The 20,678-nt window shown below is 40.5% G+C and overlaps 1 protein-coding gene across 4 annotated transcripts in view; it reads right to left on the bottom strand.

Annotated features, from left to right (window-relative positions):
- Nucleotides 1-20,678, bottom strand: part of svila (supervillin a) — a 203,345-nt gene that overhangs the window by 109,473 nt on the left and 73,194 nt on the right. For 3 of the 4 annotated variants that reach the window (XM_059639188.1, XM_048522082.2, XM_048522099.2), the window contains exons 8-12: nt 10,172-10,996; nt 9,639-9,809; nt 8,843-8,877; nt 3,744-3,808; nt 3,303-3,451 (exon numbers count right to left, since the gene is read on the bottom strand). In XM_059639188.1, coding sequence (XP_059495171.1) covers nt 3,303-3,451; nt 3,744-3,808; nt 8,843-8,877; nt 9,639-9,809; nt 10,172-10,996 — 1,245 coding nt within the window. The remainder of the gene's footprint in view (nt 1-3,302; nt 3,452-3,743; nt 3,809-8,842; nt 8,878-9,638; nt 9,810-10,171; nt 10,997-20,678) is intronic. The other variant, XM_048522091.2, reaches the window with a different exon arrangement.

The following is a 20,678-nucleotide window of genomic DNA, read 5'->3' as shown; positions in this document are numbered from 1 at the left end:
TATGCTGGCAGCTTCTTTCAGTGGAGATGGAAGCTCCTTTGTCACACAATGCCCAATTGCTTGTTGACATCCAACCCTTTTGTTTTCTTCCAAGTTTCCTGCCGCTCTCTCCCCAGTGACCTACAAACCCCCTCTCCCATAACTCTCAAAATACTTCACAGTCTGGGGTTATCAGCAATCCCAGACCACCTGGAGTACTTCTCCAAAAGTCACGGCCTGGCTTTTCACCATCTGGAGTCCTGACTCCAGGCGAAAGCCCGCTGATAGCCTCATCACTGCCTGATCATTGTTCAATTTGGTTAGAAGAGGTCTCTTGCTCGGCATCAACTGGCTGGATCAAAATTCTGGAACCCTTTTTCTAACTGCATTGCAAGTGTATCCACACCACTGCAGTGATTCAAAACGGCAGATTCATCCCTTTTTCAAATGGCAATTAGAGTTGGGCAACAAATATTGGGTTTATCAACATTGCCACAACACATGCAAGAAAAAAAAACAGCATCTAACACATACATGCATGCATTGTTACTGAACTAGCACAGGGTGAGCAGGCGGACTAGTTAGAGATCCAGTGCTTCAGTTTCACTTGATTTTGCATCTGCAGCTTCATGTTTGTAGGTATCAAACCATGAACAGTTGGTTTCTGACCGGCCAAATGAACAATATCAGCCTCAAGGATGATAGAAATAGATTGTGGGATTATGCACATCAAGGTGTTCAAATTCAACTTCATGTACTGAGAAAGGGAAAGACTCATGATCAAAATGATAATACAATTTGCTGGAACATATATACAGTCCAATGTGACTTATCCTGAGAATTAGTTTGGAAAACGGACATGATATGTAGTGAGAAAAAGAAAATCTAATTTTTAAAATAATTAGTCCATACAAGGCTCTGTGTTGTCACTGTTAGACATGTACTATTTTACTATTTACACATTTAACTATTGAGGTTAATTCATCCTTTTATTGGGCCTTCTGAGGACAATAGAGGGTAAGCATACAAGATCACACAGAGTTAACGAGGTGTGGAGCTAGATGAACACAGCAGGTCAAGCAGCATCAGAGGAGCAGGAAAGCTGATGTTTTGGGCCTAGACTCTTCTTCAGAAAGGGTAATTTCTTAAGAAGGGTCTAGGCCCGAAACGTCAGCTTTCCTGCTCCTCTGATGCTGCTTGGCCTGCTATGTTCATCCAGCTCTACACCTTGTTATCTCAGATTCTCCAGCATCTGCAGTTCCTACAATCTCAAGATCACACATTTCTGTTTTTGCTTCAAAAATGGTATGTATCTATTTCAGACACAGTTGTTTTATATTTCATTACTGTTTTCAAAGATTAGATAAAAATAATAATAAATTACTATAGCCCTCAAAAAGTTTAAATACTTCATTACTTTTATACAAGGTAGGAAGGAGGCAAGCAAACAAATTTTAAAACCTGCAGTTTATTCTATCCTCTTTTTATACTGTTTACATAACCAGTACAAAGTGTTAAAAAATGAATAAAGTATTTATAAAGTAATGAAATCTACAAATAATTTGTAAGTTTAATATCACAATCTCTTTAGTCCATTTGTGCCCTACAGGTGTCAACTTAAAAAATTTAACTATTTACATGAGTACTATTTGACCATGTTAAAAGCACAACACCATTGTCATACTACTTTCAATCACATAATGACAAATAACGGAATAAAAATGAGTTCTACATGAAGCTGATTTATATTCAATCTCAAAATGAAGTTATATTTCACAGGCCTGATGTTCGGGATTAAATCAATGCCACCATCAGTAAACATGTAACTTGAAGAAAATGCATTAGACTCCTCTGCTGATCCATTTCCAAATTATATTGAACATCCTTGAACTATGTAACTCAAAAAAGGCCACAACTATAAGTCAAAGTAAACAATGAAGCCTCCTTTCCTCCCATTTTCAATCTTACTCCTTTGCATCATGTATGTTCCTTTAGCTAAGCATGAAGGCAGTGAACCTTTTCTTACTGCACTGCCTGCCAAACCATTGTTAGCAGTTTAACATAATACACTATCCACTTTGCCCCCATGGTGTACTGTCAGGAAGCTTCTGGTTCAGAGTTGTGTCACAGCATTGCTGAACAGCTTGACTAGAAAATATCTATATTATTCATTTTTCCTTGCCTCTGTCAATGGATGGACACAGGAGAGGGAAGCAACCAGCCTTCGTTTCACACTAACTGAAAGAAAGCCCGGTCATGAAACTTGTGCCTTGCTGCATGTCACAGGACCAAGAAGATCTAATGCACAGCAATAGCTCATTTAACCATACTGACAAGAGAATGATATCCTCAAACCATGCCTCAGGATGCCAGCACTAAAACTAACTTTCTTGTTTCACACTGTCCAGCAAGAGAGCTCTCCAGTCTCCCACAAATACATTTAGCAAACTGTCACCACAGATCTGAACAAAGACAAAATACCAAATGGCAACTTCAATTAAAAAATAATGGAAAGCTCACTGAATCATAGAATCGTGGAAACCCTGCAGTGCAGACTGACCCTTCAAAGAGCATCCCACCCACATCCAGCCTCCCGCCCATTTCCCATGGCTAATCCACCCAGCCTGCACAGCCCTGAACACTACACGGCAATTTAGTATGGCCAATCCACCAAACCTGCACACCTTTGGACTGTGGAAGGAAACCAGAGCATCCAGAGGAAACCCACACAGGGACGGGGAGAATGTGTAAATTCCACAGACAGTCGCCTGAGCGTGGAATCAAACCTGAGTCCCTGCCAGTGTAAGGTTGCAGTGCTGACCACTGTACCACCCAGCCACTGGATGCAACCACAACCAAAAAATAACAGAATACTTGATCGTACAGTCTGACGAAGGGCAGACGATTTTATGAAAAGGAGAGCCATTATCACCCATCTTCGTCATCAAGTCTCCTGCAAATACCACAAACCTAAATTTAAGCACTGGTCAATATTCCATGAGAAGCAAATTTGTACTGCCAGACCCCAAATCTTTGAATGTAGGCAGACAGTCTGCAATCCAATGTGAATATATTGACAGTGTTACAAGTGCCCAATTACTCATCCCTTAACTAGCCAAAAAACTTTTTTTTCTCTTGATAGTGTCCTTAGCAGTTGCCACACTAGATGATAGGCATGTGAAGTACGTTCCACTATATAATAGGACATATGAGCTGCTCTGGGCTGAATCCTAATCTTTAAACTTGTGGCAAAGCAGGGGAAAAGAAAAATCACCTGCACACAAAGCTAACATAATAAATTCAAAGTGTCTTTTCAAACTTACCTGGATGCGATAACCACTTCCTCAACTGTGATAGGTTGAGTACGGGAACGATCTTGGGTACGACGTAATCTTCGTTCCACTGCTAAATTTCTAGATCGAGGTTTCATTACCACAAATGGATCCATTACCTTTGTTGCTTTTTCCATCTCCTAACAGGAAATATAAAATGAAATTGCACAGCCGTAGATATTAAAATTTACCAAAGAGCTAATAAATCCGATTAAATGTGCTTTGAAGAAAGCTAAAAGGCCATTCTAAAACTTAAGCTTATAAACAAATGGGTAAGGGATTTGTATTTTAAAGGGGAGCTAAGAAATACAAAAAAAACCTTCGCATTACATCACAAACCAGGCAGAAAACCAGATGTTGCTGCAGTCTCAGATGAGATCAGAGTCATTTCTTTTCAGTACTATATATTACCAACAAAAACAAATTACATACTCGGAAAAGGGACCTCTTTGCAGACACGCTCATTTTGGCTCGTTCATCCAACTTTTCTTCATCGACTGGAAGTAAAAAGTCGAGTTAGTTTTCAGCAGAATTAGATGATTAAGTATGTATCTTAAAGTTACTCGACGAAGCAGAGAAAGAGATGGGAAACAATCCAAATCCATTTTTGCCAATGTGCAATTACAACCATCCTAAAATACACTCAGAACAATGGTAATCACGGGCTGGACGTTATCCCCCGGGTGAATTAAATGTAGGGGGACAGGCATTGGATTGGAAAACCAGCATGAATGAGCTTTCTGATCATCCAGCAGTTTTTAGTTGCAGGGATCCCTTTCTTGCATAGGCATATTGGACTAAACGGCCACCACAGACTCTAAAATGTAGGAACAGATGTAAGGCATTTAGTCCATCAAAATTGATCCACCATTCAATGAGATTATTGCTGATGTGATGATTCTGAACTCCATTTTCCTGCCTTCCCCCAAACTCTTGATTCACTTAATGATTAGAAACCTGCCCTACTTAGTCTTGAGTATAGTTAATGACTCAGTCTTGAAAGGTCTCTGCAGTAAAGAATGAGACAGATTCACACACAAAAAAAAATCATGTCTTAAATGAGTGACTTCTTGCTCTCAGATTACGCCCTCTGGTCCTAGATTCTTCCGTAAAGGGAAATGACATTTCTGCATCTACCTTGTCAAGCCCCCAAAGTATCTTATGTTTCAGTAAGGTCTCTCCTCATCCTTCTATAATCCAATGAGCAGAGCAATTAATGTCCTAATTGTCCTCTCCTCATAACAAAATCTCTCCATACCCAGAATCAGTATAATAAACTTTTGCTGGGCTATCACCAATGTCAACATATCTTTCCTTAAAGTCGGAAGTCACACAACACCAGGTAATAGTGCAACAGGTTAATTTGAAATCACAAGCTTTTGCAGCAGAGCCCATTCATCAGGTGAAGTGAGAGAGAAGCACAGAGAACACAGTATTTATGGGCAGATAGATCAAAAGATCATACAAGTGAAGTGTTGAATAATAAGTCTCTGTAGGTGATCAGAAGTATTAGACAGTGTGAGCAAAGTGCCATCAGCTGAATAACAAGCAAAGGGATGACCTATAATTCAATTAAATGAGGCAGAGAGATAACTACAAAAATTAAAAATAAGGTGGTGCTGGAGATGAATCAAAATGACTGGAATAACATGATAGGTTTAAAAGTCACATGCCGAGGGTCTAACAACACAATACCACCTGTGCTCTCAAGGCCAATCAGAACATTGTAACCAAATCAGCAAAGGAGGAACTATTGTCATACAGAATAGAATGGACTACAGCAAAGATGCACACCAACAAATGAACAACCAGGAACCCTACAGACAAATACCTGCTGATCCAACCAAAGAACACATTCATCAACCAATAGACTGATCAAGGCCTTTGATCCAGATCTTCACAGTGTTCTATGGACTCTCATTCCATGTACTTCTCACATAGGTGACTTCTGGCAACTTCTGAAGATACACAAAGTCAACACACTTGGATGTCCCATCGTATCAGGCAATGGGACCCTGTGTGCGAACCTCTCTGCTTATGTTGAGGGCATCTTAAAACCAACTGTACAAGGAAACCCCAGCTTCTGTTGTGACACTACAGATTTTGTTTTAAACAGAAACTCAGCACCCATGGACCAGTCGAATCAGGAACATTCCTTGACACGGTCGACGTTTCGGCACTGTACACCAGCAGCCCCTCCATGATTATGGTATTGCTGCAACGGCCTCAGTACTCAACACCACCAACTGCCAATTTCCAGACATCATCCTGGAACTCATCTACTGCATCCTCAACCACAATATCTTAACTTTCGACAACCAGTTCTTTATCCAGACACACAGAACAGCCATGGGGTCTAAACTTACACCCTGATAAACCAACATTTTCATGCACAAGGTTGAGCAAGACTTCTTCACTGCGCAGGGCCTCCAATCAACACTAGACACCAGATACATAGACAACATTTTCTTCCTTTGGACTTGTTGTGAGGAATCACTGAAACAGCTACATAGAAATATCAAGTTTCATCCCATCAGACGTACCATGGACTACTCTTCTGAATCAGTCTCATTCTTGGTCATATGCATCTCCATCAAGGACTCACTTCAGTACTTCATTCTACCGCAAGTCCACAAATAACCTCACAATGTTTCACTTCTCCATCTGCCATCCTAAATATATTAAAGAAGCCATCCCCTACAGACAAGCCCTACGTATACAAAGGATCTGCTCAGATGAGGAGGAACGTGACAGGCACCGAAAGATTTTGAAGGACACCCTCATAAGAATGGGATATGGTGCTCAATTCATCGATCGCCAGTTCCGATGTGCCACTGCAAAAAACCACAACGAGCTCCTCAGAAGACAAGATACGGGATACGACCGATAGGGTACCCTTCATCATCCAGTTCTTCCCTGGAGCGGAGAAACTATGCCATGTTCTTTGCAGTATTCAACATGTCAACAATGACGATGAAGATCTCGCCAAGATCATCCCTATGCCTCCACTTCTTGTCCTTAAACAACTGGCAAATCTTAAACAGACCATCATGTGCAGCAAACTACCATCCTTCAGGACAACATCGGCCACAACACCACACCACCCAGCCAGGGCAACCTCTGCAAGACATGCCAGATCATCGATGTGGATATGACCAGAATATGTGGGAACATCACCCACCAGGTACACCACTTGCCCAATGCTGTCTACCTCATACATTGCAAGCAAGTATGCCCCAGGCACAGTAGATTGGCAAGACCATGCAGACGCTATGACATCAGATGAACGGACACCGTGCAACAATCGCCAGACAGGAATGTTCCCTCACAGTCGGGAAACACTTCAACAGTCAAGGGCATTCAGCCTCTGATCTTTAGGTAAGCATCCTCTTATGTGGACTTTGAGATATACAACAACACAGGATTGCTGAGCAGAAATTGATAGCCAAGCTCTGTACCCAAGGCGGCGGCGGCAACTGTAACCTTAGGTTCAAGTCATGCCATATGTAACCCTACCTCGCTCTTCTATATCTGTAAAATCTTTCTTACTTTCCTTTCAGACGCCATCACCTTGATAAATTTTCATGACTTCACTACCTCAATTAGTTTGAAAATTTTGGATCGCTTATTACTTTAGTTAGACCCTCAGCATGCAACTCTTATGCCTGTCATGTTATTCCAGTCATTTGGTTTGTTTCCAGTACTATCTTATTTTTAATTTTTTCAATTCTCTCTCTGCCTCAGTTAATAGGATTATAGGTCATGCCTTCACTTGTTATTCAGCTGTTGTGTTAAAACTTTACTCGCACCATCTAACACTTTTGACCACTTGTACAGGCTTAGTATTTGGCACTTGACTCACATAATTTGTGCGATCTTTTGATCTCTCTGTCCATAAACTTTGTGTCTGTATGCTCTCTTACCACACCAAAAGCTTGTGATTTCAAATAAACCTATTGGAGCGTAACCTGGTGTTGTGAGACTTCTGACATTGCCCACCCCAGGCAACACCGGCACCTCTACATCATAACTTTCTTTAGATAAGGAAACCAACTGGAAACGTCAACTTTCCTGCTCCTCTGATGCTGCCTGGCCGTGTTGCTCTAGCTTCACATTGTTATCTCGGACTCCACCATCTGCAGTTCTTGTTATCTCCCTGTCCGCTATTCTAGCTGTGGTTTGGCTAGAGTCTTGTATAGTTTTTAATATTCCATTCGTTGTAAGATAAAGGCCAATATTCCATTCGCCTTTCATATTACCAACTCAGCAGCAGGTTCAGGCGGTAGACTGATCTTTGTTAGATTGGCTTTTTTGTGGATGGGGGAGGGAAAGCAGGGAAAAATTGGAAGCTCATTTGGCCAAGAGGAATACTTCTACTTTTTCTGGTCTATAACAACTATTTGATGAACGCAACCCTTCTACTTACAATCTCTAAAACAATTCCAACCCACAAGTTTTGAGAGTTAAGTTTCAGCTTTAAGTTTATTTTCCCCAAAAGTTACAGCCAACGGAAGGACTTAAAACATAACCCTCATTAAAATATTCACAATTTAGAACTTTGATTTGATAAGCAACAATTTATTTTTTGTTGAATTAGATAGCAACAGCTAATAATTCCAATATTTCTAACTGGATTCTCTCATTTCTATTCCTCGTGTAGTATATTTCTTTGTGAAAACAAACCAAAATCTAGTGACTGCAATGAAATGCTCTAATACAACAGTAACTGGTTTGGGGAATTTGGCAATAAAAAAAGTGTTTCAAATGCTCATCTGCAAAGCAGCTTGAATAAAACTAGAGATAATAGGAACTGCATATGCTGCAGAATCTGAGATAACAAGGTGTAGAGCTGGATAAACACAGCAGACCAAACAGCATCATAGGAGCAGGAAGGCTGACGCTTCTGGCCCAGACCCTTCACCAGAAAAAAGGGTGTGTAAAGAGTCTGGGCCCAAAGTGTCAGCTTTCCTGCTCCTCTGCTGCTGCATGGCCTGCTGAATAAAATTAGAGCCTGGATTTTCTATTCATAGTCTTTTGGGTGATAATCATTACCAAAATGTTCACAATTTGAATATCCGGGCTCATACATACTAAGCAACACAGAGATAGACATAATATATTGTTAATTTGAAAACTGGCAATTAGAGATATAGAAAGTATATGTAAAGCTGCTATGGCCTTATTAGACCATAGGGCTGCTCTCTTATTAGAGAGAGACAACTGGAGGTGGTTTAACCTGAGGGTCACTATATGTCAAATGAAGGGAGAGGTTCAAACGGAGAGTTCTTCATGGTAATCTCAGCTACTGTGGAAATTGAACGCATACTGTTGACTTTACTCTGTACTGCAAACCAGCTAACCAGCCAATCCAACTAACCAACTCCAGAGATATAGAATATACTGTACAAATGAAATATACAATATTCCTAATTTCCACACATCCCCATTTATTTATATAATTAAGAACACTTCAGATTGAACTAATCTTGCATTCATTTATGATACAAGTAAAAATAAGAATCTATACTTGCCTTCAGTAATTTCCATTTCTGCAATTGGCCCTGGCCTACAAAATAAAAGTTAGCTAATTACTTTGATAAAAATTGTACATCTGAATTTGTCTTTAATCGTTCATAAATATATTAATGCAGAAAGCGTGCCAGGAAATTACAAAATACCAACAAATAAGTTATGTTGGAACAGAATTAAAGTTAGGATTCATTACCATTACTTAATTTGTTATTTTGGATATTTAGAGTATACTGCTCTGATGCAATGTGGAGAATTAATTAAAGCTGCAATGATAAGCTCATAATGTTGGCATCTATAATAATTTAAATTTATTGCTTTTGCTGAATCTCTTATAACCTTCTACAGCATTTTCTGATTGTTTTAATATCTATGTACTACTGGCCAAAAAAGTAGTTGTGTTTTGCACTCAAGGCAAGTGGATAAAATACTTAACGATTTATTGAAAACTACTCTGTTCTTATTGTACATTCGAAGTGCATAAAATCCTAACAGAAACCAAAGAAAAAACAGAAACAAAATTGTTCTCTTATAGGACACTGATAAAGTAGCACAAAGTTTGTACAGTCAACCCAATACTGTTCATCCCTTATAGTTTTCATCAGTTGTAGATATTGAAGGCATAAAGTAAAGTCAATGTTATGGCTAGAGTTGCATGGTTCTTTGTCATTACCTCCAGAAGTGAAAATAGCTGCCTGGCATTCTAGTGGAAATTTTCCGGAGGTTTTCAAGCTACATGAATTTAAATTATTGGGCACAGCAAAAGACATTAACATTTATACACAGGTACCAGCCTACCTAGCTGTTTCTTGTCGCTCTGCTGTAGTTATAGGTTGTGTTCTAAACCTCTCAGAGGTCTTCCTATTCTCACCAAAGGCAATGTAACGTCTTGGCCTACGACGGGCATTCTCCATTTCAGCAGGGGTGGCCAAGTCAAGGCCTGATGTCATTAAGGCAACATTAGCTTCGCTTTAAGCACAGAAAAGGAAATGCATGGGAGAGAAAGAGCCAGAGCAAATGAGGGAAAGGAAGGAAAATAATAGAAAATTATGAAAGAACCCCTGAGAAATATTCCCCCAATATATTACATCACACTGCATGCTTACATCATGCATGGTAGTTAACAAACTTAGCAACTACACAGCATCATAACTTGCACAGGCCAGCAACAAGCAAATTACAATATTAAGATTTCACGTGACTACTTTTCACAAAGTAATGGCTGCAAGCTAAAGCTCAAGTGTGTCTTGCAAGTTCAATTTCTAAATTGTTATCGGTGCAAATGCACAACAATTGAGCAAAAAAAAGTCAGCATTCAAAGTACCACCTACAGGTCCCGGTTTCTGCTGGCATTGGCTGTCTCCAGGTAAGCTCTTCGAAGTTTGGCAACAGATACCCTTGTGTCCACTGCATCAGTATCGCCACTGGGGACATCTGTACTGGTGCCCTGATGTTCTTCACTGTTTGAGATGTCTATCTTCAATGCCTCCAGGTTAGCTGGTCTTGAACATTTTAGTTTATATTTTTCAAGAGATGTTTCTTTGATTAAGTTTATTCCTCTTCTAGCATCTACATGGGAGCGTATACCAGGTTTCTTCTGAATATCTAAGGCGTTCTCCCTCCTTTGATTAATATCCTTAGGTTTGAACGAGTCAATTACAGATGTCCCCAGATGTGGTTTTTCACCTTCCCTGCATATGACATTCATGACAGAGACAGTTTCTTCAGGATTCTTCTCTTGCTTTCGAACCTGAGAAGGCAAAACTGCCTTACGGCTTTTCAAAAAGTTCCTAGTGCTGCCAGGCTCATTCAGTTTCGATTCATGAATGTAAGCACACCTTCTTCCAAGCTCTGTCTCACTCATCCCTTCAGCTCTTGTTGAAAGGCTAGAAAAGCCTAGTACATGTTTATCAACTACACTGCTTTTGTATTCTTCCATCCTTGTGTTGGCGCTGTCCACAGTATCAGTGGACTGAACAAAGCCGGGTTGGTGGATTGCACTGGGTTTACTAACTGTATTAACAGTTGGAGATGCTGACAGGAGGGAGATACAAGGAACTGCCATTTGTTGCGGTCTTCTATGAGTGATGTCTTTGACTATTTCAGGGCTGCTCCGAATTCCTTCATCTTTCAACATTCTTTCTCTAACTTTTACTCTTGAGAGAAAAGGAGGAAACCACTCATTTATCAAAAAAAGAACAGTCATTTTTCTTTATGTCTGATGTCATCCCAAATAGTAGAGGGACTCCAGCACACCTTAAGAATAACTAATGAACAGGGAAAACTGAGCTGTTTCTTAAAACCAAAAAAAAGCAAGAACGTTTTCTATTAGATGTTAGTTGGTGTAAAATGGTGTACAGGAGACAAATACAAAGATAACATCTTAGTTATAGATTCCTGGTAACACTGGATATGCTTCACTGACTCATTAAACATGTAACAGTTATCTTTATGTGGTGAAGTTGGTACATCAAGGTACTTTCAAAAACTTTTGAGAAAAGGATGCGATACAAGTCACAAAATTGATCTTTTGTTGGCTTATATTTCTACTTGAAACAAATTCCTTTACTGCCAGCTGCTTGGTTAAACAAAATAATTTTGACTCAACATACAGGTATTCCATATTCACTTAAATGGAACTTAGATCAGATCAGCCACGTATTACAGCAGACATTTGGGGTGTGGAAGGAGTGAGCTGGACCAACATACACAGTATTTTGTAATTCTATCCCTCCAATTTTACATTCATGATATTTTTCAGAGATTTAATGATTTGTTAGAGGTGCTCAAGTCTTCTTTCCTCCCACTCCAAAAGAAAAAAAAGGATAACTTATAGCATTCACTCAGAAAAAGAAGTGCTTTAGGCTTTCAGGCATTCAGCCTTTATTTTCCCCACATCTACAGCTCACTTTTCCAGTAGTACCAGCAGTGCATTGTGTGAAATCAACACAAGTTCAAAACCTGAAAAAGTAATTTTCTCTTATTTCCAAAGTTTTTCTAGACCTTTGCATTTAATGTACATCAATTATCATTATTTGCTCTCTAATGGTTCCTTAAGGGGAATTTTCTTTTTCAGGTTCAATTCAATATGACTAAAAGCTAAAACATGGAAATTGTGAATATTCAACAACAACAAAACTTTTTTTTGGGAGAGTGAACAGACAGAAAATGGTGGCTATCTGTTAAGTTCTGAAACTGACAAGTCATCTACCATTTATTGCCTCACTACATTTACAACACCCATTTTGCAATGCCTTGCAAGTACTGAACACTCTTCAAGATCTTCAAAGATTTATGTGTATACACTATTCTATTGTAAATAATTTTGGTCATGATTTAACAAATGAACTGTAGAATTCTTGAACTTTTTAGGCATAGTAGGCAGTGAGAACAGAGAGAATTGTGAAACTCCATGCCACTCTCCCTTTAGGAAGGATAGATATTTTTATTAAACCTATTCAGATATGTTTTGACCCACCTTTGAAGCAGGTGGGACTTGAACCCAGGCCTTCTGGCCCAGTGGTAGGGACATACCCATGAGCCACAAGATCTCCTCTAGGAAGTCTATCCTTTGTTATGTAAGAAGAGCTAAGTTGCACACACAATATTTCAAGTGTGGTCTCACCAAGGCTCTATATCACTGTATTTCGGCTTCTGTACACTAGTCCTCATGTATTAAAAGGTCAATATATCATTTGCCTTCTTGATTGACTGCTGGACATGTGTGTTAAATGTCAATTCCTCAAGAACAAGGGCACCCCAAGTTCTTTTGAAGGTTAACACTTTCCAGCCTTTCACCATTTAAGACTCAATACTCAATGGACTGAGTCTTACGTTTGTTGGCTAGTGCCAGTTGGCCAGAGCTTTTGAGGATATTTTCACTGTGGGTTCAAGCGAGTTTACCATGCTCACCTCATTAACTACCTACCTCACCCAATGGAGTCCCTCTCATCCAATTCTATCCTGTCTCACCGCATACAGTTCCTGGAGCAACACGCTACTGTCAGGATATCCCGGAATTTATGGCAGCCTGGTGCTGGCACCATCTTACAAAGCCCTATGTGCACCTGAAGAAGCACCATCACTGCTGCCTGGAAGTCCTGGTGGACAGAGGTGCAAAGGTAGGCACTCCACTTCTCCAGGACCAGCAGTGGAGGCTGGCTCCAGATCCGAGGGTGCCACCCAGTCAATGCAGTCTTGGCCACCTGGAAGGAGGTGAATTTATTGTTGGGAAATTGTTAGAATCAATTATGGAAATCATGACACGGCTTTGGAAAATCAAAACATCTTAGTCAGTATGGTTTTATGAAGGGTAAATCATGTTTGACCAATTTGCTACAGTTCCTTGAAGATGTAGCAACCAATATAGATAGTGGGAATCCTGCAGATGTAGTAAAGCTGGATTTCCAGAAAGCATTCAATAAGGTGCTGCACAAAAGGTTGATACATGAGGTAACATCATGTGGAATTTGATGCAATTTATTAGCTTGGCTAGAGGATTGGCTAACCAACAATGAGCAGAGATTTGGGAATAAATGGGTCTATTGGTGCGGTGTCACATGTTTCAGTCTTTGAGCCCCAACTATTTACAATCTACATAAAAACCAAAAGAACTCTGGATTCTGTAAATCAGGAACAAAAACAGAAGTTGCTGGAAAAGCTCAGTAGGTCTGGCAGCATCTGTGAAGAAAAAAATAAAATCAGAGTTTATGTTCCGGGGCCGGTGACCCTTCCACCAGCTCTTCTAGTTCTAAGGAAGGATCACCGGACCCGAAACGTTAACTCTGAATTTTTTCTTCACAGATGCTGCCAGACCTGCCGAGCTTTTCCAGCAACTTCTATTTACAATCTAGATTCATGACTTGGATTTCCAGATAGAAAGTACTGTAGCCAAATTTGCAGATTACACTGACAAGACTGGAAAGTAAGTTGTAACGAAGAAATAGAAAATTTACAAATGGATATGAATAAGTTAGATCAATAGGGCAAAATTTGGCAGATGAAGTTTAAGGTGGATACATGTGAGATTATCCATTTTAGTTGCAGGTAAAGAAGAAGAATCTGTTATCTCAATGTGCAGAAATGTTATAGTGCTTCAGTGCAGAGGGATCTGGGTGTTCTCGTATAATCACAAAACTGGTACACAGGTACAACAGTCAAAGGAGGGCAAATTTTGATATTTATTGTGAAAAAAATAGTATCAAAGTAGGGTAGTGTTGCTGGAACTGTAGAATAATTAGTGAGAATGCACCTGGAATATTGCGTCAAATTGTGCTCTCCTTGTACAGGGCCTTGGTGAGACTACACCTGGAATTGTGCATGCAATTTTGGTTTCCTTTTCCGAGGAAGGATGCTCTTGCTCTCGAGGGAGTGCAATGAAGGTTTACCAGGCTGATTCCAGGGATGGTGAGTCTGACATATGAGAGATTGACTAGGTTGGGATTATTTTTGCTAGAGTTCAGATGAATGTGGGGGGTGGGGGGAGGAATCTCATACAGACTTATAAAATTTTAATAGGACCAGACAAGGTAGTTGCAGGGAGGATGTTCCCAATGGTGGATGTGTCCAGAACCAAGGGTCACAGTTTGAGGATTCAAGAGATGGTTTAGAACGGAGATGAGGAGACATTTTTTTCACCCAAAGAGAGGTGAGCCTGTGGAATTCATTACCACAGGAAGTAGCTGATGCCCAAACACTGAATATATTCAAGAGGTGACTAGATAAAGCACTTGGGGTGAATGGGATCAAAGCTTATGGGGAGAAAGCAGGATTAGGCTATTGAGTTGGACAGTCAGCCTTGATTGTGAAGAATGGCAGAGCAGGCTTAAAGGGCTGAAGGGCCTCTTCCAGCTCCAATTGTCTCTGTTTCTATGCCATCATATTAGAGACAGTTCACAGAAAGCTCACCAGATTAATTGCAGAGCTGAGAGTTTTGTCTTATGACCAGATATTGACCAGTTGAAGCCAGTACTCTCTTTAGAAGAACGAGATCTAATTGAGGTATACAAGTTGCTAAAGGAGAATGACAAAGTAGATTTAGAGAAGATTTTCCTTACATGGGGTAATCGAGAATATGGGGTCATATTTTTAGGATAAGGGGTAGCAAATTTTAAACAGATGAGGAGGAATTACTTCTTTAAAAAGATCGTGAATCCACAGAATTCACTACTCCAGAGTACAGTGGATGCGGGGATAACGAGTAAATTTAAGGAGACAGGCAATAATAAGTTGAAGGGTTATGGAAAGCAGGTAGGAAAATAGACCTTAGGCAAGTTTAGACCTTTCTTTCTGTATTTTTTATTTTATTTTAAGTTAATAAGAATGGCACCTATGCACGGCAATGGTGTATATTTTTCACTGTCATAGAGTCAGAGTTCTACAGCATGGAGACTGCACTTGGCCCATATCCTTCTAAACATTTCCTATCCATGTATTTGTGCCTGTTAAATGTTGTTAATGTACCTACCTCAACCACTTCCGCTGGTAGCTCATTCCAAATACGTATCACCCTCTGTGTAAAAAGATTGCCCCTCAGGTTCCCATGTACTCTTTCCCTTCTTACTTTAAAGTGATGCCCTCTAGTCCTCAATTCCCCAACCCTGGGAAAAAGAGAGTGCATTCATCCCTATCCATGCCTGTCATGATCTTGTACATTTTGATAAGATTCCACCCCTCCCTCAGTTTCCTATGCTCTAAAGAAAAATATCCTTTCTTGTCCAACCTCTCCCTATAACTCAGTCCCTTGAGTCCTGACAACATCCTTGTAAATTTCTTCTGCACTCTTTCCAGTTTAATAACATCTTTCTTATAGCAAGATGACCAAAACTGAACACAATAATCCAAGTGCAGTCTCACCAATATCCTGTACAACTGCAATATAACTTCCCAACTTCTATACTCAGTGCCCTGACTGATGGAGGCCAGTGTGCCAAAAGCTTTCTTCACTGCCCTGTCTACCTGTGACTCCACTTTCAGAGAACCGCGTACCTGAACTCCAAGGTCCCTCTGTTCCACTACACTCCTTAAAGCCCTACCATTCACCATGAAACTCCTACCCTGACTTGACTTTCCAAAATACAACACTTCACATTTATCTATATTAAACTCCATTTGCCATTTTTGGGACCACTTCCCCAGCTAATCAAGATCCTGCTGAAATTTCTGATAACCTTCCTCATGGTCCACTACCTATTTTATTATTATCGCGAACTTACTAATCATGCCTTGTACATTCTCATCCAAATCAGTGTTATAGATAACAAACAGCAAGAGGCCAGCACCAACCCCTGAGACACACCAGTAGTCACAGCCTCCAGTCTGACAAGCATCCTTCCAGTATTACCCTCTACTTCCTACCATCAAGCCAATTGCGTATCGAATCTGCCAGCACTCCCTGGATTTCATGTGATGCAACCTTCCAGAGCAGCCTACCACGTGGAACCTTATCAATGTCTACCGCCATGCCCTCATCAACCTTCCTTGTCACTTCAAAGAACTCTAACAAATTTGTATGGCATAGTCGCTCACGCACAAAGCCATGCTGACTACTCCTAATCAAAACTCTGTCTTTCTAAATGCATGTATATTTTATCCCTCAGAATCTTCGAGTAACTTAACTACCACAGACGTTAAGCTCACTGCTCTATAATTCCCCGGGTTCTATTGAATACTCATGATAATTAATGATTCAATTCAATTCAATTCAATTCAATCAGATCAGCCATGATTGTATCAAATGGTGTAGCAGACTCGAGGTGCTGAATTACATACTCCTGTTCCTATTCTTACGTTCAATGCCTTTCTGTACTCCTCCAGTGTAAATGCTTTCATCTTCTCTGATACCTCATACTCACTCTTTCTCTGCTAACGTGTTCACATCATGTCAAGGCCCATGCTATACCATGCACGTTACCGCCTACAACATCTTTCCTCAGCTGCTTTCAGCCATCCTAACACCAACAACCCTGCATTCCCTCAACACTGCCTAATTACTCATTTGGGATGCTCTCCACTTGCACCAAAAGAAACAACTGCACCTTTCATTCCAAAGGAAAACAGCTCACGCGAGGGCAGAAAGAGTCATGATGGATAGGTTGATATTGAGAGGCACAAATTACTCCATCTAACTAATATTTGTTTACTCATTTAGCCTCTTTAAATCCCTATGAACCGTTTTTGCATCCTCCATACAGCTCACACGCCACCTAGTTTTGCCAGAAATATTGCATTTAATTCTCATACAAATCAACATAGTTTGGGAATGGCTGGGATCCAAGCACGAGCCATAGCCTCCTATTCTGAGAATGATGCATTCAATCCTGTGTGTTCTTCCAGTTTTAATTTGTGATGGCATAGTCCCTCTAAACACAGTACTCTCACTTTGCTAAAAGCTCCCAGTTTCCATCTGACAGAAAATCCATATTTGTTTTGGCTCAAATTATACAAATCATCTACATTGATGTTTTTGTCCAGTCAATGGTGAACTTTTTGTTGTACATGCATCTCTACAGGCCAATAGAGAAATTTACATTGATTTGAATATCACATTCTTTTTATAAAAGTTAGGATATGGCTAGGTCAGCATTTATCACTTGTCCCTATATACTCATGATGATGGTGGTGGACCACCTTTTGAATTGCTGCTATCTAGTTGGTGCAGGACTACCCACTGTGCTGGTAAGAAGGAAATGAATGTGTTCTAGGCTTTTGAGCCAGCAACACTGTAGGAACGGCGATACAATTTTATGTTCTGATATTGTGTGACTTGCAAGTGAACTTGCAGGTGGTGGTGGCCCCATGCTTCTGCAGTTCTTGTCCTTCTAGGTGGTAGAGGTGGGCGGGGGCTTTTAGAAGGTGCTGAAGGAGCCTTCGTCAGTTGTTGGAGGGCAACTTGCAGCTGGTATGCTCCTTGCATCAAGGATGAAGGTAGAGAGCATTGAAGGGGGAGGACAAGTGCCAATTATCGTGAATCTTCTTCTGGGATAGTACTGATCTTCTTGAGTGTTGTTCAAGTTGCATCAATTCAGACAAGTGCTGAGTATTCCATCCCACTCCTGATCTGTGCCTCTGGGGAATCAGGTGGTGATTTAGGGACTGCAGAATTCCTACTCTCTTACTTGCTCTTGTAGCTACAGTATTTCGGTGGCTGGGCCAAATCATTTTCTGGTCAATGGTAACCTCAAAGATGTTGTTGGTGATTGAGCACTGATAATGTTATTGAATGTAAAGTGGAGATGATTAGATAGCCTTGTTGGAGATGATCAGTTGAGAGGTACAAATGTTACTTACCAGTCGTCAGCTCAAACCTGGATGCGGTCCAGGTCTTGCTGAAAATGGACAGAGATTACTTCAGTATCATTATAATGGTTTCCAACATTATTCAACGATGATTACACACCACCTCTTCTGACCTTATGATGGCGAGATAATTGTTGATCAAGCACCTCAGAACACAACCACGAGAAACACCTTCAGAGGTGTCATGGAGCTAAGATGACTGACCTCCAACAATCATAATCGTCTTCCCAAGTGCCAGGTATGACTCCAAACAGCGCGAAGTTTTGCAGATTGCCACTGACTCCAGATTTTCTGGAGAACCATGATGCTACTTTCAGTTAAGTGTGTTCTTCACGTAAAGGGCAGTCACTCTTGCCTCAACTCTGCAATTCTCCATATTTGGTCTGAGGCTGTAATGACTTGGGGAGCTGAGTTGCCTTGGCTGATTCTAAACTGGACATCAGTAAGCAGGTTATTGCTGATTTTAAGTGTCACTTGACTACACAATTGACAAAGGCTTCTATAACTTTACTGATGATCAAGAGTGGACAATGGGGGTAGTAACTGATTGAGTTGGTTTGGTCTTGTTTTGTGTGTACAGGACGTAACTGGGTAATTTTCTACACTGTCGGGTAGATGCCTATGTTAGAGCTGCACTTGAGTAGCCTGGTTAGATACATGGCATGTTCTGGAGCATATGTCTTCAATACACCTGCTGGAATATAGTCAGTGCCCACCGTCTCTGTAGCATCAGTGCCTCCTGTTTCTTGATGTCATACAGAGTGAATCAGATTGGTGAAATTTGGCATCTGTTATGCTGGGAGACCTATGGAGGAGGCTGAAATTGATCATTCATTCAGCACCTCTGGCGGCAGATTAATGGAACTGCTTCAGCCACGTCCTTTTTATCAAGCATTGGGCTAATTTATCATTGAGGATGGAGTTATTTGTGGATCTTCCTTCACCACTTAGTTATTTAATAAATCATGAAGACCATCATCAAGTGGCATTGCATTGAACCTGAAATTAAAAAGAGACAAGGTCCACAACCAAAATGCACATCCAACCTAGGAGGAAGGTAATTCTTCAACTAAGACAACCACATCACACCTGATTTCATAAAATTCTATCTTGAATAGATGACTGCACAATACTTGTTTTAAACATGCAATACTGTTTGAATACAGGCACATTGGGGTAGCAGAGGAGGTGGAATATAGTCAGGTCAGGTTGTAAATTTTTGGATGGTCTTGAGGGTTGTCAGGGGGATCATCAGTTCAGGTTGGGAGGGTAGTCAGGGGTTGGTGCAGCTAGTTACCAGCTCAAAAGGTAATCGGGGGTAAGGAGGGGCAGTCAGATATGGGGTGGTCCAGTTATGGCAGGGGGAAACAATGGGGAGTTGATGATGTAGTTATCCAGACATCAAACTAGGTTTTAATTTGTCAAAGGCTGGGAAACTGTAAAGAAATAGAATTCAAACAATAAGTTCTATGAAACAGTCCTAAGTTTATAACTCTAACTTGAGTTGGAAACTATCACAGAGGGTCCCAGGGAGCTGGGCAATTGCTCTCCAGAAGTTTAAACTTATCAGATAATTCCCACATAGCTCCATGCATCAGGGCTTTCGCAGAATGCCAACATGCATCAGTCAGTCATTTACCTGGTCTTTATCAATCTGGAGACCAGAAGATTTGGCCCTTTGGTTCATTTTGAAATGTCAGGCAGGAAATTACAGTTTAGGGGCACCAGCAGTCAAACAAGAATCAATATCAGTTTTACAGATTTTGATGGCTCAGGAGATAGTATAATTTCAGTGTGCACCCTTCATTTTTCACTCTAGTTTTACAAACAGCTAAACTTGAAGCTTAATCTGTAGAGTCAGCACTAGGTATCATGCTGGAGGAGTGCAGAGTTAAAGTAAGGGAGGCAAGTGCAACTTAATGTAACTGTGGATTCTATCCAAACGAGGGGAGCAATATCAATTCTTGTTAATGGAGTATAGCAATCACCTAATCACTTTAAATACTAGCATGCACCGGCATTAATCATTGACAATAAACTTGCCACCATAAACATTCTTTTTGACAGTCAAGGCATTCAAACTTTTCTTTGCAAATTTAAAATGATAAATATTTGGTTTTCATTACTTTAGGGCAAAAGTCTCATGGGGCTGAAATGTGTACAATAACTGCATAATTGTAAGTGAGGTTTAGGATTCCAAAAGTAAATTATTCATTTTTCTGATCGGTTAAGGGTGAAGTGAGAAGGAAAAAAGAGCATTAAAAGGGAGGGTAGTCAGGGTTTGGTGCAGCTAGTTGCCAAGCTAAGGGCTAATCAGGAGTCATTCGCTTACAAGTGTTTAGCCTTCTCCTTTATTCATCAACGGGATGAGGACATCGCTGGCTAGGCAGCACTTATTGCCCATCCCTAATTGCCCAGAGGGCAGTTCAGTGTCAACAACATTTTTGTGGGTCTAAAGTCACACGTAGGCCAGACCAGGTTAGGATGGCAGTTTCTTTCCCTGAAGGAGATAAGTGAATCAGGTGAGTTTTTCTAATAAAT

The sequence above is a fragment of the Stegostoma tigrinum genome, chromosome 2 (genome assembly GCF_030684315.1).
Source record: "Stegostoma tigrinum isolate sSteTig4 chromosome 2, sSteTig4.hap1, whole genome shotgun sequence".
Taxonomy (NCBI): Eukaryota; Metazoa; Chordata; class Chondrichthyes; order Orectolobiformes; family Stegostomatidae; genus Stegostoma; species Stegostoma tigrinum.
The sequence above is the reverse complement of the archived record's forward strand: the minus strand, read 5'-3'. Positions and strand labels throughout refer to the sequence as shown.